We start from the raw sequence: 15,655 nt of genomic DNA on the forward strand, positions 1-15,655 counted from the left end.
TATCTCTTGTTATTGAAATTGTTTTCAGACTTTAGTGTGTGCTTGTTCATCCCTAATTATTGTACTTTTTAGCAAAAATTGCAATTTGTTACAACCGGCAATTTCTTGGTCAATATGTTATCATGACATAATATCAATCTTAGCTAGTTGAATGCCGTAAGTGCTTCCATAAATACTCTACAAAAAAGATTCTGCTCATTCTTGTGTTTCGATTTGTCCTAGTAGTATTTTCCTTTCCGCTAGTTTTCAGTGAATAATCCATTTCCATATCAATAAATGATCTATTTTATATATACTATTATATATATATATATATATATATTTCTGGGTTCCACATTTTTTTGTCTTTTTCACATGATGTAGTCCTATCTTCTTGTAGGTGGGAACCCATGAATTGAACCTAATGAAACAATATAGGATTCGTCACTATGTTAGGGTCGAGCTCGAGGAATCAAAGAATTAAACCGAAGACTCAACATTGCTATCGCAAGAGTTGCAAGACCTTATGGGCAACCTATATATCTAGAGAGAGAGAGAGAGAGAGAGAGAGAGAGAGAGAGAGAGAGAGAGAGAGAGCTGTCCATGGTGCATTGTTAGATGATCAGTTTCTTTTATGGCAAATTAGATTTTACAACATGAAAATAATTTAATATATGATCTGTCTAAGCAAATAAAGGTCGGACCAAATTACAACTTGTCTACATGAACAAGAACTCTTTGTTTTTATGATACTTGTTTTAATCCATCGAAAGGCATCCGTTTAGAGGCTTTCCTTTCTCTATGTATTGTTCCAATTTTATCCGGAAGAGACACATGACATGCTTTCCCTTCAGCTATATATATGATACTTGTTTTTATATATGAATTCCAACCTCGTTAAAAGATGAAACACTTCCTTCAGGCCTATTATTGCCTATAACTCAAAAAATAACTAAAACCTATTTTTTCGAACTTCTAATAAGGACGTAAACTTTCGTTAAAGAAAAATTGTTAGTTAAAAACGTAAAACGTAATCTAAGGATAAAGGGTAATATAGAACCTATAACTTGTGGCTAGCATTTTATGGTTTTCATACTTTTCATAAGTGTGGCTTTCGTTGACAAAATAACAAAAGGTAGACCCTTTTAGAATTATAGAAAAAGCTAGGCCCATGGCCAGTTATGCTATCGGGTCTGCCAGATTATTTGAATCCAATCAGTTTCTGATTCAATTCATAGCTGATTCGAAATATCAGCTTTTTCCTAGTTCAAGATTTTAGTTATTTCTATCTATTTTCTACTTCTTAAAGTTTTTTTTTTTTTTTTTTTTTAGCCAATTGGCAAATGATTAAGTATTTAATTGTTGAATTGGGCTACTCAACGAAAATATATAATTATATAGGTTGGTGAAATTGAGGGTGGCACTGAAACAGGGGTCCGTAGGGCTTTTGGACCTCTGGCCCAGATCGCAAAAATAGGTTCGCGCTCGGGCTAGATAAAAAAATTACTATTAATTTTAAAATTTACTATTAAATTTAGAAAGTATTTTTTGTACAATATACATTTGAAAATCTTATTATTAAAATTGAACCGGTTCGGCCGAGCCCGAACCCAGTCCATGGTGGTTGGGCCTGGACCTCGGTAGCCAAAATGGAACCCAGCCCAGCCCGGTTGCCACCTTAGGTGAAGTGAACAATGGAACTGCCTATTCGACCCAACTGCAAAAACTAATTGCACAATCAATATTTGTTAAAAAAAAGCCATCTTCAAGAAATAGAAGAAGTAGAAACTAATATCTTGAACTATTTAAAAGCTGACCATTTCGAATAAGCTATGAGTCGAATCAGAAACTGCTGGATTCGAATAATCTGGCTGATCCGATAACATGCACTCCTCATGTAGCCTTAGCCTGAACGGGGCAACATTGAAGCAAGGCGTCGGCTACTGCTTAAGGCGAATGCATCATTAAGTAAGTTTGTTTCACTAATTATTTGATTTGTCACAAGAGTTCAAGTGCATGGCTTTTCCATATAAGTAGAAAGGAGTTGCCTGGATTTTAAAAGAAGTAGAAAGGAGTCGCCTGGAAGCAGCCCCTTGCTGCAGAAAAAATGGCTGCTCTGGCACCCCATTCATGCAAGAAAAGGACTGCAGGAACAGCAGCTCGGGGCTGCCTTCAGGGACAGTGAGAAAGATAATCGCATCGCCAAAGGAGGCCGTTGACAGCGAGCATCACTGTCGGAAATGCAGGATATGGACAAGGGAGATGTTCGCCGTTGAGCGCAGCGTTCCTGTTACTGAACACCCTTTATGGGAATTCTCATCATGTTACAAAAGTGGACACTTCATAAGTTCCTTATCGCTGCTTGACAAGATGAAGTGGCTGCATATATATACTCAAATATTATCACGTATCATAATTATCACGTATCTTTGATTGGAGCTCCCATGGATGAGATCATGAATGATTGTGGCCTCCATGGATGAGATCTACATGGCTGATCCACATGCATGGAACTTTTGTCTCTCTTCTCTTTCCAAGTATGATCTGTTGTAACTCAACATTTTCGCATACATAATTTGACATGATCGTATCAGTTTCCCTGCATTTCATTACCATAATGGTGATAAGGGGCAGAGCCAGGGACGCCCCCACCCCAAAATTTCAATTTTTTTTTCTTTTGCACGAGGTTTTTAAAAATTTTCGTTTAACCCATATAAAAATTTTAAAAATTTATATTTTAGTCCATGTTAAATAAGCCTAGGCAACGGGCCGGCCCCTCTCCCTCTCCGCTGCCGCTCCCCCTCTCCCTCTCCGCTGCCGCTCCCCCTCTCCCTCTCCCCCATCTCCCACTCCCTCTCCCTCCTCCTCCGTCTCCCCTCCCCCTCTCCCTCTCCCCAGCTGGGCCGGGTCCGGGTCGGGCCCAGGCCAGGCTGAGTGGCCCGACGGGTCAGCCCGGTCCGACCCGCCCAGGCCTAATGTTAAAATTTTAAAACTACAGTTCAGCCTTATTCTATTGAAAAATTCTTCTCTCTCTGATGGTGATCATGGTTCACAATATATATCCTTAAACCAATTTCCGTGGATGAAACACTTACATGGCTGAGTCACACGAAACTTATCTCCCCCTTTTTCAAGCTTGTTCCTTCATAAAGTCCACCTCACATTTTTCATACATGAAAGTTAACATGATCACATCAGACCCCTGGCCTTTCATGTAAATCATACATACGTATACACAAGTAGCTAAAACACAAGAAGAGGTTCAAATTCATAACAATCATTGCCCATGAATATGTTAATCCTCATATTTGTGGAATCACCACTGCGCTTAAGGCAAAGTACCCTACTTGAGTCGGGAATTGTACCTGGATAATCAATGTCCAGGACTTTACAGGCCACAAGGGCTAGCACCATTGAGGCTCCTTTGACCTTAAAAATAATAATTAAAATGGTAGCCTGCTGATATCTAGAATCTAAGGGATTTCGGCATAACTTCAAACCTGTCACGGCCGTGATCCATTGATTTTCACATGTATGACAGGTAAATGATTTCGGAGAAAATGTTGGAACTACCCTTCGATCTATGGGTTCCATTGAGCGCCACAAAGATTGAAAGAAATAGCCTGTGCTTCAGCACAACTAAGGCTGCACAAGAGCCCCCGAGCTTTGCCAGCTCGAGTTTGACTTGGCTCAAAAAACTCGAGCTCGGCTCGAACTCGAGTCGAGCTCCTTAATGCAAACTCGGGCCCAACTCGACTATACAAAATGAAGCTCATTTAACTCGTTTACGCATTAACTTATGTAAGCATTAACTCGTTTAACTCATATAAGCGTTAACTCGTTTAACTCATGTAAGCGTTTAACTCGTGTAATCAGTTTTGATAATATTATATAAAGTACTGGTTTGCGAGTTGACTCGAGTAAAAACAAGTCGAATTCCTGAAACTCCAACTCAACTCGTTTATCATTTCAAGTATCTTTCTAAGGCCGAACTTACTCGTTTCTAAACGAGTAGCTGACTTTTTTCAAACGAGTTCAAGCCGAACTCGACTGGTTGTGCAGCCCTAAACACAACGGTTTCATTACAATTGGAACATTGGCGGCAATAACTAAGGCAAAAACTTAAAGGATTTTCTTACCTCCAGCTCATAATTTATGGATCAGATATTTATCAGCTACATGTCAACATGGAGTTGGATGTAGGCTGAGAAAACGAATTAAAGGCTAAAACAGTATCTTAGAGCATCGTGGTTAAGTGCAGCTCTGAAAAATGAGTTCTGAGAAGGAGCACATCTTTCAAAACTCGATCCTTCCCTAAGAGGAAGAAGAAGAAGGATCTCCTCAAAAAAGGAAGCAAGATCTTTGTTCCTTGACCGGTGCAGACATTGACATCATCTCCTTCACTGAAGAAGGGAACCATTTTAATTCCGGTTTCCCTTTTCCTGCAAATGGTCAAGATCGAGACGACGACCACCGACAACTCCTCTCCATTACCACCGCCAATAATGCTCGCCTTCCGTCCACCAACACCGTGTCCCATCCTCAACCAGCAAGGTCAAGGTGACCAACGGGGGAACCCGAAAACGAGTGAGGAAGAGAACAGGGGAACCAGCCTTTGACAATTACAAAGCTGTGTGGGCATCGATAAGACCGCTGCTTGGTGCGGAGTTAGCGCCTGTGATCATGGCAAATTTGGGATGGAGATGGGTTGGGAAGGAGTAGATGAGGGAGGGGAGAAGCGATGCTGCTTGGCCGGTTGCACTATTTAGTGATGAATATTTCATGATAATCCTCAAATGAAGGAAAATCTAAGCTTTCATCCAACCATTCATCTTTTTAATAGTAATTTTTTTTTTAGAGTTGGCACTTAGAGTTGAGGCTCCATATATTTTGACCATCTTTATAAATGATCACCTTCTAATAATCAATGAAATGAAAAAAACAAAAAATGCTCTTGGCTTCTTGAGTTGTCGCTGTTGCTTTGCTTGTTAAGTCCACCCACCATACAAAATTCAATCACACTAGTGATCACATCAATTAAGGTAAATTTGCACATGAAACCTATATCATGAGAGTTGGAGATATTGACGTACTCCTTTGAAATTGAAGTCCCATGTAAGAAAAAACTTGGAGAAAGGCTCCAATGCATCCCTATTGCCTGAAATTAAAGCCATTCATTCCGAAATAAAACATTTTTTCCTTAAAAGTGATGGTGGGAACCACATATAATCTACCTAGGGTGGAAATTTGCCCACCCTAAGCTAGAGAAATTTTGTTGGCATAAGAATGCTATAGGCTGTGTGGTGCTCGTTAGGTTTGTCCCTTCAAAGCAACATAACTTATCTTTTTGAAGCCATATAATAATTTTTTTTAAAAAAAAATGAAACTCGAATTCCAATGGCAACGCCATGGAAGACATTAATCTTTAATGCTTTTCATGCAAAGTTACCATTTTAATTGGAAACCTTTCTCAGGCTACTAAATTTCATAAGCATCATGGTATGGACATAATATTGTTTGTCGAAAGAGAAAAGTTAAATTTCACATAATCGTTTAACAAAAAGCGTTCTTTTAATTTAATTATTAAAAGTTCGTTGCCACATTGTGGCAGCTTTTTTATTCCATTATCATGTTCAGAGAAGCAAGAAAGTGAAGAGTACCGAACCGACTGATGCTTTTATGGAAATACAAGAGGGTATTTAACAAGAACAAAGTATGTTTTTTGAAATTGATTGAAACGAAATAGCAAGCTCGAGATCACCAAGTATCCCTTTCACATGAAGGCTAGGCCGGTGCCACCATCCAAGCTGATCCCCCACGAGAAAGATTGATATTACATTAACATAGAAAATCACCTCACGATAAATCGCTGTTATTTCGAAGGGAACAACGTCCGATATCAATGGCTGACGACGTCTAATCGGCTACAATCGATAAGGGGGTTTGCACATATCACGGCGGAGCCGTGGAACCCGGAAAAGCTTTTCTCTTATATAATAACGACAATCAGGGTTCGTCTTTTCTACTCTGTCAAAACACACTGCTGAATCTCGAAATGAATTAAGAGCAAGCTAATTGCCTTTGTCACATGGATGTGAATGCAACAAGTATACATAGGAGATAAAAAAAAGGGGGGGGGGTTTGGGTATTTAAAGAATTCTACATAAAATATATATATTTTTTAAAATTTTTAACTTTTTTCATATCCATTTTTATTGCTTTTACTTAGTCAATTGGTTTGCATATAGCTAGTTTGTTTCGTATCAGAGACTGGGCATGAGAACGGAATTGATGACCCGAAGAATGGGAAAAAGTAGAGATGCAGGGAAGTCATATGTTGGGGCCATTTTCTTAGGTCTGCCGATTGTTACGCTTCTTCAAAAAATTTCATTTTTTGCAATGTCCTATTCTGACAGGAAACTAAGTGTGAAATCCACCAGATTTTGAAAGTATGGATGTGACGTACTGACGTTCTATGAGGAAAAGATCCAGCACCTTGTGCCCATGACTCACGCAATTCGTGCCGCTCGTTTCGCCTCTGAAACCTGCTTGATTTCCCTCCCAAATAATGAAACATCCTTCTCGCTAGCATCCTCAACGCAGACAGCCATAAGTAAGGGGAGCCTTCTTCTCCATTCCTCAACACTTCCCAAACCCGTAGCAGCCTCTGCCCACTTGGTCATCCATAGCCACCACCAGAGAGCCATGGCCCGTTTTCAGTCTCTCTCCCTCCTGCTCATCCTCAGCGTTGCCCTGGCTTTTCTCTCCTCTTTATCCAATGCTCAGGTAAGTTACTGGAGTTCCTGTATTCTTGATTGAAATTATTTGTAAAGACATGCACTTTTTAGACTCTAACTTTTTCTTAACATTTTTTTTCATCTCCCAGTGGAAATAACCAGTTGAAACTTGAAAGTAGGTTCCCATAAGTTTGGGTGGGCTTGATAATATTTTTTAAAATATTTTGTTATTAATTTATATGTATATATATAATATTTTAATAAAATTAATTATATTTATATATTATTTTATATTAAAAATATATTTTTTAATTTAATCAAGTTGAATCCGAACACAAGTTTTGAGTGTTCGGCAGGCCCAAGCCCGACTCGGGCGGGACCAATGCCCAGACTTAGTTGGAAGGAGGTTTAAAACTTTGACTTTGACTTGAGCATTTGAATGAGCCTAACCTTCCGGCCTGACCAATATAATGCAGTGAAAAGGGTGCTTTAGTTTCGGCACTTATTGAACTTGGATCTTATTCCATAACTTTTTTCATTTCAAAAAAGAGCTTGAAGTCCTTATCCAATGTATTATTCTACATGAACTTGCTGAAAGGGTTCATACTAGAGCGGCATTCTTGTCATCTGTTTTCTCCTTATCACGTGCCGCTGTTTTTCTCTTGATGCTAATCTTGTACCACAATTTGATCCATGTTTTTCTTTCTCTGCTTTGCTATGCAGTATTACTATGGCTCACGGCTGCACCCTTCAGGTAAGCAAAATATCAGCGTCGATCGTCTAATTAACAGGGAAAAAGTAGATATATGAGGGAATTATTTCTGTTTCCTGTTCAATTTGCTTTCACCTTTATTGAGTTACTTCAGATAGGCCAGGCTTTTGCACTTACCAACTTATTGCAACTTACCAATGGCCATCTAGCGGCACTCGATTTAGAGAAAATTAAATGAGATAACCCTCGCTTTTACTCTATGACCTGAGGATTCAACATTCTAACATACTATATGCTTTATAATTCAAAGAAAAAATGTATTTTTCTCGTTTTACAAAGGATATGTAGAACTCAAGCTTACAAAAACAAAAAGATACATATAAACGTGTTGAAAAATATATTATGTAGCTTAATTTGTTGCTGCATCACAGCTTAGGGTTGCTGTTTTGATGGAACATCCATGATTTGATTCTTTGATCCACGATATGCAGAGTGTGGGGCGAGGTGCTCGTACCGGTGTTCAGCAACACACCACCGGAAGCCATGCATGTTCTTTTGCCAGAAGTGCTGCGCCAAGTGCCTCTGTGTTCCTCCCGGCACCTACGGCAACAGGGAGTACTGCCCATGCTATAACAACTGGAAGACCCAGGAAGGAGGCCCCAAGTGCCCCTAAATGCATCTTCCCACATTCTTATAGATATATATAAGTTGAAGTTGAAGCAGAAGTACGTAGGAGATCTTTGGTCCAGAGAGGACCATAGCGTTAGCAGCTTTTGGGAATGGAATCTGGCTATGGAGATGAACTTGGAAGGCTTATTTTTAATCCAATCACGTTCAAACTCGTAGTTTACCTTCCATTCGTAGTTGGCATACTATTTATACTATGCAGTCATGCTCTTACTGTTAAGGACGAAGCTCACTCAGCTCGAGTTAGCTAGCCTCATCATGAATACACTACTCTATAAATTATTGGTTTACTAGTGAATTCTTCATTGGCATCATGTTTGGGGATGGTATCTAATACATTGCTTGGCGCACAACTTTAGTTTGATAACTAGCTAAACTTTCTCCTCAACAGCACTAGTGTTGATCGGCAATGGCTCGTTAGTGTTAATACTCCTGGGTTTCTCACAAATCCATGGTTAATCGATGCATACTGGAACAGATTATTGACTGAAAAAACATTGCGACTGTGAAGTATTGAAGGGCACCGATGAACTGACCATATTCAGTGGAACCAGGGTACAGATCTCTGTTATACAAAGATAACTCGTTGTTTGGAGACAAAGGAGTGGAGACTAGTTTTGCATCGTCCGCATTCGTCTTCTCAAAGCTACTCAGCGAGTTAATTTTTGTTGTGTCATCAACGTGTGAAACGTAGGAACACATTCAATTCCAAGGAAAAAGAAAATATATCCAAATCCTTGACTTGATTAACGATTCTTTACCAAGAAATAACAATGAGATGGTAAACAACCGTAGGAGCTTTCTGCAATTAAGATGTCATCAACATAAACCATGACAAATGACAAATAAAGAGGGATCCCCATACTCTTCTAGAGAGCGAGGTGTCAATTTTGGATCCGTGAAAGATCGTACGAAGCTAAAATGAAATCAAGCAACGAAACGAAGCTCGAGCATTTGTTTCAGTCAGTGGGGAGCATTGTGTTACAACCTGCTGATCGTCTGAGGCTGGATACTCAACATGATATGCGTTCTTATACTTTGAACACACGAAAAAAAGTGGATAGCTCTTGATTAATCTTGAGGCTTGAACATATGAAAAAAGGTGGATAGATCACCTCACGATAAAATCGCTGTCTTTTAGAAGAAATCAACTTCTGATATCAATGGCTGCCGGCGTAAAGCCGGTGGTAGTTTTACAGTCGCTACTTCTAGTTAGCTACAACTGATAAGTTGGTCTGCACATATCACGGCGGAGCCGTGGAAGCCTGAGAAACTTTTCTCCTTGTATTGCGACAATCAGGGTTTGTCTTTTTTACTCTACCAAACACACTAAAGAAGCTCGAAAGAAATTAAGAACAAGCTGTTGCCTTATCACATGGGCATGATAGCGGAATTAACGGCCTGAAGACTCGTGCTCTGTCTGAAGTTAAACGGTTTCCAAGTTCCGTGAGCGACGAAGAAAAAGCCCGTTTCTCTCCCAATTTCCAATCCGCCCAATTGATTAAAAAACTGAGCTACCAATCGATTATCCAGCACTTTCTTTTTTCTATAAAATATGTATGTAATTGTATATAAATGTTGTTAAGATAGGAAAAATTACAGCTGCAAGGGAAGATATCGTTTATCAATGTTGGGCCCATTTTCTTAGATATGCCGTCTGTTACACTTTGTCAAAAACAGGAAAAAGAACATTTTACTATTTTCAATGTCCAATTTTGAGAGGAAACTAAGTGTGAAATCCATCCAGATTTTGAAGCGTATAAATTTGACCTGCCGACGTTCTATGAGGAAAAGATCCAGCACCTTGTGCCCATCACGCAATTCGCGCCGATCTTTTTGCCTTTGAAAATTGCTTGATTTCCCTCCAAAATAATGAACAGTCTTCTCGCTAATGCATCCTCAACGGGGACAGCCATAAATAAGGAGAGCCTTCTCCTCCATTGCTCAACACTTCCCAAAAGCGTAGCAGCTGCCACTTGGTCATCCAAAGCCACCATGGCCCGTTTTCACTTTCTCTCCCTGCTGCTCATGCTCATGCTCAGCCTTGCCCAGGCTTTTCTCTCCTCTTTATCTAATGCTCAAGTAAGTTGCTTTCCTTTACATGCTCCAGTAGTCTAACGGCTTGTTTGGTTGGGAAATGACCTTGTTTTTTTGGTTGGCTAATTAGATTAGAAAGGAGAGAAAGAGAGAAAAATGAAGAAATTGTATTTAGTTGGGATGGGAGGAAAATGAAAGGAAAGGAAGGATTATGTACTGCAATCCCTTTCAAATCTAATAGATTGAGAAAGAAAAAAAGAAAAATGAAGAACAAGCCTTTTTTATTCCTACACTGTCATTTCCTTTCATTTACATTCAAACGACCTTTTAAACCACTTCTTTTCTTTTTTTTTTCTTTTGATTTCTTTTCTTTCCTTTTTTTTTTATCTTCCTTTCTCACAAGAGTGCGCTCAACGCAATACGAGTGCGGGTACGCAACTAAGGTGGTCAAACAAGAGTAAGGTGTAACCAGTACTAAAATTGTTTTTTTTAACTCACACCTGATTTCCGTTGTTTGTTTTTTTTTTCAAATTTCTATCAAAGATCGCCTGCGTGCCTTTCTGGCCCCTTCTCTCTAGCAATGTCGACCTTGCAGGCTCGCCCCTTTGCTGCTGCTTCGTCTCTTCCACCGGCAGCTTCATATCCATCCGGCGACCGGAGTCTGCATTATCGTCTCCGTCCGACATGTTTCCTTTTTTCCCTGTTTCTTCTTTCCCTATTTCCTCTTCTTTGTCCATCTTCGTCGTCCCTCTTCTTCGTCCCCCTTCTTCGTCCCTCTTTGTGCCTCCTCTTAGTCCCTTCTTCTTTGCCCTTCCTCTTCGTCACTCTTCCCTGTGATTCTTGCTCTGCACCTGCAGCTTCTATTGAATTTTTTTCTGCATTTTAATTTATGATGGAATATTTATTTCATTGCTAGATGTGAACTTGCATTTCAAGTTTGAAATCTGAAGACCATGGGCTTCTTTTGCCGTAACCTAGGTTTGTGTGTGTGTGAGATTTAGCGTCTTCAACTTGATTCATTTTGTGTGGCTCAGCAGTGAACACTGAACAGACATTCTTCGTACCTCTTTTTTTTTCATGTCACTGTATATCCTCTCTGCCGTGGATTGCTGCTTTTGTTTTATATTCTGATCTGGATTCATTCTGATTCTTCCTTCCTACTGCTGCAGGACTATTATTTAATAATTTTATCGTTTATAGACAATTTTCTGTCATATATATTATATACATATTATTATTATTATTATAGATTATTAATAATAATAAAATACTCTAAATTTTTTGAGATAGGGTTTAGGGTTTAATGTCGCGCTGGCACCCCCTACTCAAGTGACATAGCCGCTAGGAACTTGAGAGCGTTTGATTAGGCAGATCAAGTCCGACTCGGCCCACCCCGTCACCCCAAATCGAATCTCAAACGGATGATTTTTAGGCTACAGCTGAGTTTGAGATCCAAGTTGGGGGTGAATGCTGAAATCCAACTCTGGGTTTCAGCTATAGTGGATCTAAATCCCCTCCTATCTGAGATCCGTGGGGAATCAAACTCTAACCTTGAGTTTATTCATTTACTTTTTTGTATTCCAAAAGAGAGGTTGAAGTACTAATAGCAATCCTTATCCTGTGCATGACTGAATGAATTTGCTGAAAACGTTCATACGACAGTGGCATTCCTGTCGTCTGTTTTCTCCTTCTAATTCTGTACTGGAAGAGGGTCCATGTTTAACTTTCTTTACTTTGTTATGTAGGGTTACTATGGCTCGCAGCTTTACCCTTCCGGTAAGAGGAAAATGTCAGCGTCGATCGTCTAATTAAAGTAGATATATAAGAGAAAGATTTTCCTGTGCAATTTCAGGTAAGAGGATTGTTGTTTTGGTAAACCATCCATGATTTGATTCTTTGATCCACGACATGCAGAGTGTGGGGAGAGGTGCTCGTACCGGTGTTCAGCAACTCACCACCGGAGGCCCTGCATGTTCTTTTGCCAGAAATGCTGTGCCATGTGCCTATGTGTTCCTCCCGGCACCTACGGCAACAGGGAATACTGCCCATGCTATAACAATTGGAAGAACAAGGCCGGCCGCTCCAATTGTCCCTGAATGCGTCTTCACCCTTTCTTTAGTCCCGAGAAGACCATAGCACTAGCGACTTTTGATAATGGAATTTAGCTTTCAGGATGAACTTGGAACGCTTCTTTGCAATCCAATCAGGTTCAAACTCGTCGTATACCGACCATTTCTTTTTGTCATACTGTATTTACTATGCAGTCGTGTTCTTAATGTAAAAGGACGAGGCTCACTCTGCTCCGAGTTAGCTTGCCGCATTTTGTTATCCATGGTAGTTGAAGATAATCTTGCATACTAGTAAAGTACTGATTTACCAGTAAATTTTTCATTGGCATCCTGTTTGGGAATGGTATTTAATACATTGCTTTGACGCGCAACTTTGATCTGATAACTAGCTAAACTTTTCTCTTCCCCATAACAATAGTGTTGATGGGCGATGGATTGTTAGCGTTACTACTCCTGCGTTTCTCACGAGTCCATGGTTAATCGATACATACTGGAACAGATTATGGACTGAGAAACGTTGCGACAGTGAAGTATTGAGGAGCACCGACGAATTGACTATACTTAGACTTGAACCAGGCTACAGATCTCTGTAATTCAAACGATAGGAGACAAGTTTTGCATCATCCGCAATTGTCTTCTTAAGGAACTCGGCGAATTATTTTTGTTATGTCATCAACATGTGAAGACGTAGGATCAGAGCCCACTGCTCCGCATTCAGCCTATTATAGGCATCCTGTGTCCTTATCAGATCTATCTCCTGTCAGTTATCATGGCTAACCTGATGATCAACGATCTGCATCTGGCTTTATCTCCGTATTTCTACTTCAGAATCTCTCTTTGAGCTCACAAAAACAGGGCACTGTTGCACGATCCAGCACAGATTTAGGGTATGGGACCCTTGCTGGATCGTTTTCTAAGCTTCTTTAGCTTAGTTCTTTGCTTCAAGAACTCTGTTTTCCGTCAACTGCTTCAGAACTTGGCATAACAACTTAGGCACCACTTATCTTGCAGCAAATATTATTTCCCATGCTCGCCCGATCCATATTAAATTATGGGACTTAGTTTATCAAAAAGCCTTCCAGTTTATTTCCAGCAATGATAAAATCGAAGATACTCTTACTAAACCTCAACTGACTGCTGAGTTTCGTTCCAAGCTGAACGTGCGATCTCCCCTACTCAGCTTGCGGGTTGTGTTGAGCCAACTGGTTCCAAATCTGATCCTACCAAACCATTTTTTCTGCAGTAAATCACGCAGAGAGATCAAACCCAGTGGCAAGAAAGTCTTCAGGATGTAAATCTATTAAAATCCATCATGCCTTAAATTTTTGAAAAACTGGAAACTGCCAATGTATAAAACAGGGTAGAATGGAAACCCTAACTCTCGAATGAAAACTATGAAAGTGTTCTTTGGTTCATTTTAGAACATGCATATTGTTAATTTTCTGTTATAATTTTCAGCACCTGATTTTAATCTTTTATGGTAGAAACCTTCCTTCCAAGAACACGGTGAAGGCTTCTAGTTAACATCAAATTGAGAAAAGAATGCACAAGCCCATGTTTAAAATGGTGTAGTCTTGACAGATTTATGTCCATTGGATCTTCAGACTCAATGAACTCTGTGACGTGAAAATTTCGGAATAAAAAAAAAACAATTCACAGTTTTTAGAATCTTACAAACATTGTTGAAGAGATTTCAACAGTTTTTTCTCCAAGTTCGTTGAACTGATCTTATTGGCACCAACTTGGTTGATTTGATATGGGTTCTCCTTTGAATCAAATTATAGTATCTGCAGCTGTACTCCTTAACGATTAAGAATCAATGTGATTTGTTCTTATGCCATGGAATTTTATCTTTCAGACCAGAAGTCATCACGGCTGTCAAATCCCATTACATTCATTCGCCATATTTTAAGCACATCGATTCCAATGTCTCTTACATTTGACGCTTCTTTTGTTTCCATATACATAAATAAGAAAAGCTCAACCATTGATTGGTTATGCTCACGTTAAGCTAAAGCCTGGCTCAAACTTATAACCACAAGCAGAAAGGGAGCTTGAACACCCTCTGTTTCAGTTTGTTTTACTCGTTTATCATCTGCCATCTTGATAAGATCGTGTTGCCTTTCAAAATTTTAATGGCATCGTCTTGTGACACGATTGAAACCTTCTTCTGGCCCACACAGCAACTTCATGGCTACTTTTTCATCCAAAAAGCTACGAACTCCACCTCCGAACTGTTATTTTCAGTGGGTAATCAATGCGCTTCCTAGGAAATGATTTGGCAGACAGGTTAAAGTTGCCTCGCCAGCTAATGGCAGATTCTCATCAGAACTTGCATGTGCCTTTTTTTCCCCTTACACTTGCAGTCTCTATCTTCGGGCAACAGAACAAGTTGGGGGATGAAAGCACTCCGCTCTTTTTACTCTCCTGGTTTTTTTCTTTTCTCCCCGGGCACCCTATCGATGATAGAGACGATGATCGGAGGTCGACCTCATCCCACTGCGGCGGGCCATCCATGTCTGTCTTTCATGTCAATGTGGCGAGCACCACTGCAGTTGGCACTTGCTCATGGCCGCCACTATATGCTGAAAGGGACCTGAGAGCTTGAGAGCAGAGCACAACCGCACACTTGTGATCTTTCTGACGGAAGATGAACTTATCGCAACGTTGTCTGCTCCACCAATGAGTTGTTTTTAAGGCGTCCCATCTTGTAGACAACTACTTTCGCTATATATGTTGAATGCCATGTCGCAATTATTGTTATTAGCCGATTGAGAAAGCCAACTTATAATGTGCTCGCTAGCTGGGATTTCTGGTTATCATAGCGTTGGAGGCGTATGAAGCCTGATCCTAATTTAACAGGTTTCCCCTGTTCTTGTACACCCAAAATAAAAATAGTAAGAGAAGTTGAGGGTTTAGGGGTGTTATTATAATTTTCTGCCTTAAGCATCTTGTGTATTCCTTGTTATTCTAAATAGCAGAGACTTAGTGATGCCAAGAACTTTTGTGTGCTTTTGTCCCTTTTTTTTTTTAAATTTTGATTTAGCAAAAACCACCTTCGGCATAGAACTTCTATGACCATACCCTTATGCTTTCAGGGTTTTGGTTTGCTTCAGAGTTTCGCTAAACTTATGGTATACTCTTCAACTTGAGTGTCGTGCTTGCTATTTTAACAACTTAAAAGAAATAACACACCGGAACTAGTTTGCTAGTTTGCTTCAAAGATAGGTTAGACTTATGATCCCCGCTTCAACTTAAGTGTTGCACTTGCTAACTTTAACAACTTAGAGAAATAACACACCCGAATGTGAGTGTGCTTTCATCCTTGCTTCTTCTTAACCTCAAGAGTTTGATGGGGGATCGTTCTTAACACTTTGCCCCTTAAGTGAGTTGATCAAACTGGCTATATATGGCGCAATTAATGGGTTTTTTTT

The 15,655-nt window shown here is 39.8% G+C and overlaps 2 protein-coding genes across 5 annotated transcripts; both read left to right on the forward strand.

The window, feature by feature from the left end:
* The first annotated feature begins 6,601 nt into the window (after window positions 1-6,601).
* On the forward strand, window positions 6,602-8,413 carry LOC116262978 (protein RSI-1-like). Its single transcript, XM_031642533.2, has 3 exons — window positions 6,602-6,765; window positions 7,440-7,470; window positions 7,920-8,413. Exons 1-3 carry the CDS (start codon window positions 6,685-6,687, stop codon window positions 8,099-8,101), a joined length of 294 nt encoding a protein of 97 aa, XP_031498393.1. The 5' UTR covers window positions 6,602-6,684; the 3' UTR covers window positions 8,102-8,413.
* A 1,524-nt stretch (window positions 8,414-9,937) lies between these two features.
* Window positions 9,938-12,530, forward strand: LOC116262909 (gibberellin-regulated protein 5-like). Of its 4 annotated transcripts, none has more exons than XR_004174534.2 (3): window positions 9,938-10,197; window positions 11,898-12,004; window positions 12,067-12,100. XR_004174534.2 is itself a non-coding variant. In XM_031642447.2 (3 exons), the coding sequence occupies exons 1-3, from the start codon at window positions 9,988-9,990 to the stop codon at window positions 12,246-12,248; spliced, it is 423 nt and encodes a 140-aa protein (XP_031498307.1). In that variant the 5' UTR covers window positions 9,949-9,987; the 3' UTR covers window positions 12,249-12,530. The 4 variants fall into 4 exon arrangements, 1 of the variants encoding a protein (XP_031498307.1); XM_031642447.2 differs by having other exon boundaries at window positions 9,949-10,197; window positions 11,898-11,928; window positions 12,067-12,530; XR_007574498.1 differs by lacking the exon at window positions 9,938-10,197 and adding exons at window positions 10,596-10,838; window positions 11,069-11,130 and having other exon boundaries at window positions 11,898-12,119.
* The last annotated feature ends 3,125 nt before the right edge of the window (window positions 12,531-15,655 follow it).

The sequence above is a fragment of the Nymphaea colorata genome, chromosome 10 (assembly GCF_008831285.2).
Source record: "Nymphaea colorata isolate Beijing-Zhang1983 chromosome 10, ASM883128v2, whole genome shotgun sequence".
In the NCBI taxonomy this organism is placed as follows: Eukaryota; Viridiplantae; Streptophyta; class Magnoliopsida; order Nymphaeales; family Nymphaeaceae; genus Nymphaea; species Nymphaea colorata.

What these genes read in the sequence shown, in the direction of transcription:
- LOC116262909 (XM_031642447.2), top strand. Translation starts at nt 9,988, where the DNA reads ATGAACAGTCTTCTCGCTAATGCATCCTCAACGGGGACAGCCATAAAT. An exon ending in CCTCTTTATCTAATGCTCAA is followed by an intron (nt 10,198 to 11,897) that starts GTAAGTTGCTTT and finishes TTTGTTATGTAG; the next exon opens with GGTTACTATGGCTCGCAGCT. An exon ending in CTCGCAGCTTTACCCTTCCG is followed by an intron (nt 11,929 to 12,066) that starts GTAAGAGGAAAA and finishes CACGACATGCAG; the next exon opens with AGTGTGGGGAGAGGTGCTCG.
- LOC116262978 (XM_031642533.2), top strand. Translation starts at nt 6,685, where the DNA reads ATGGCCCGTTTTCAGTCTCTCTCCCTCCTGCTCATCCTCAGCGTTGCC. An exon ending in CCTCTTTATCCAATGCTCAG is followed by an intron (nt 6,766 to 7,439) that starts GTAAGTTACTGG and finishes TTTGCTATGCAG; the next exon opens with TATTACTATGGCTCACGGCT. An exon ending in CTCACGGCTGCACCCTTCAG is followed by an intron (nt 7,471 to 7,919) that starts GTAAGCAAAATA and finishes CACGATATGCAG; the next exon opens with AGTGTGGGGCGAGGTGCTCG.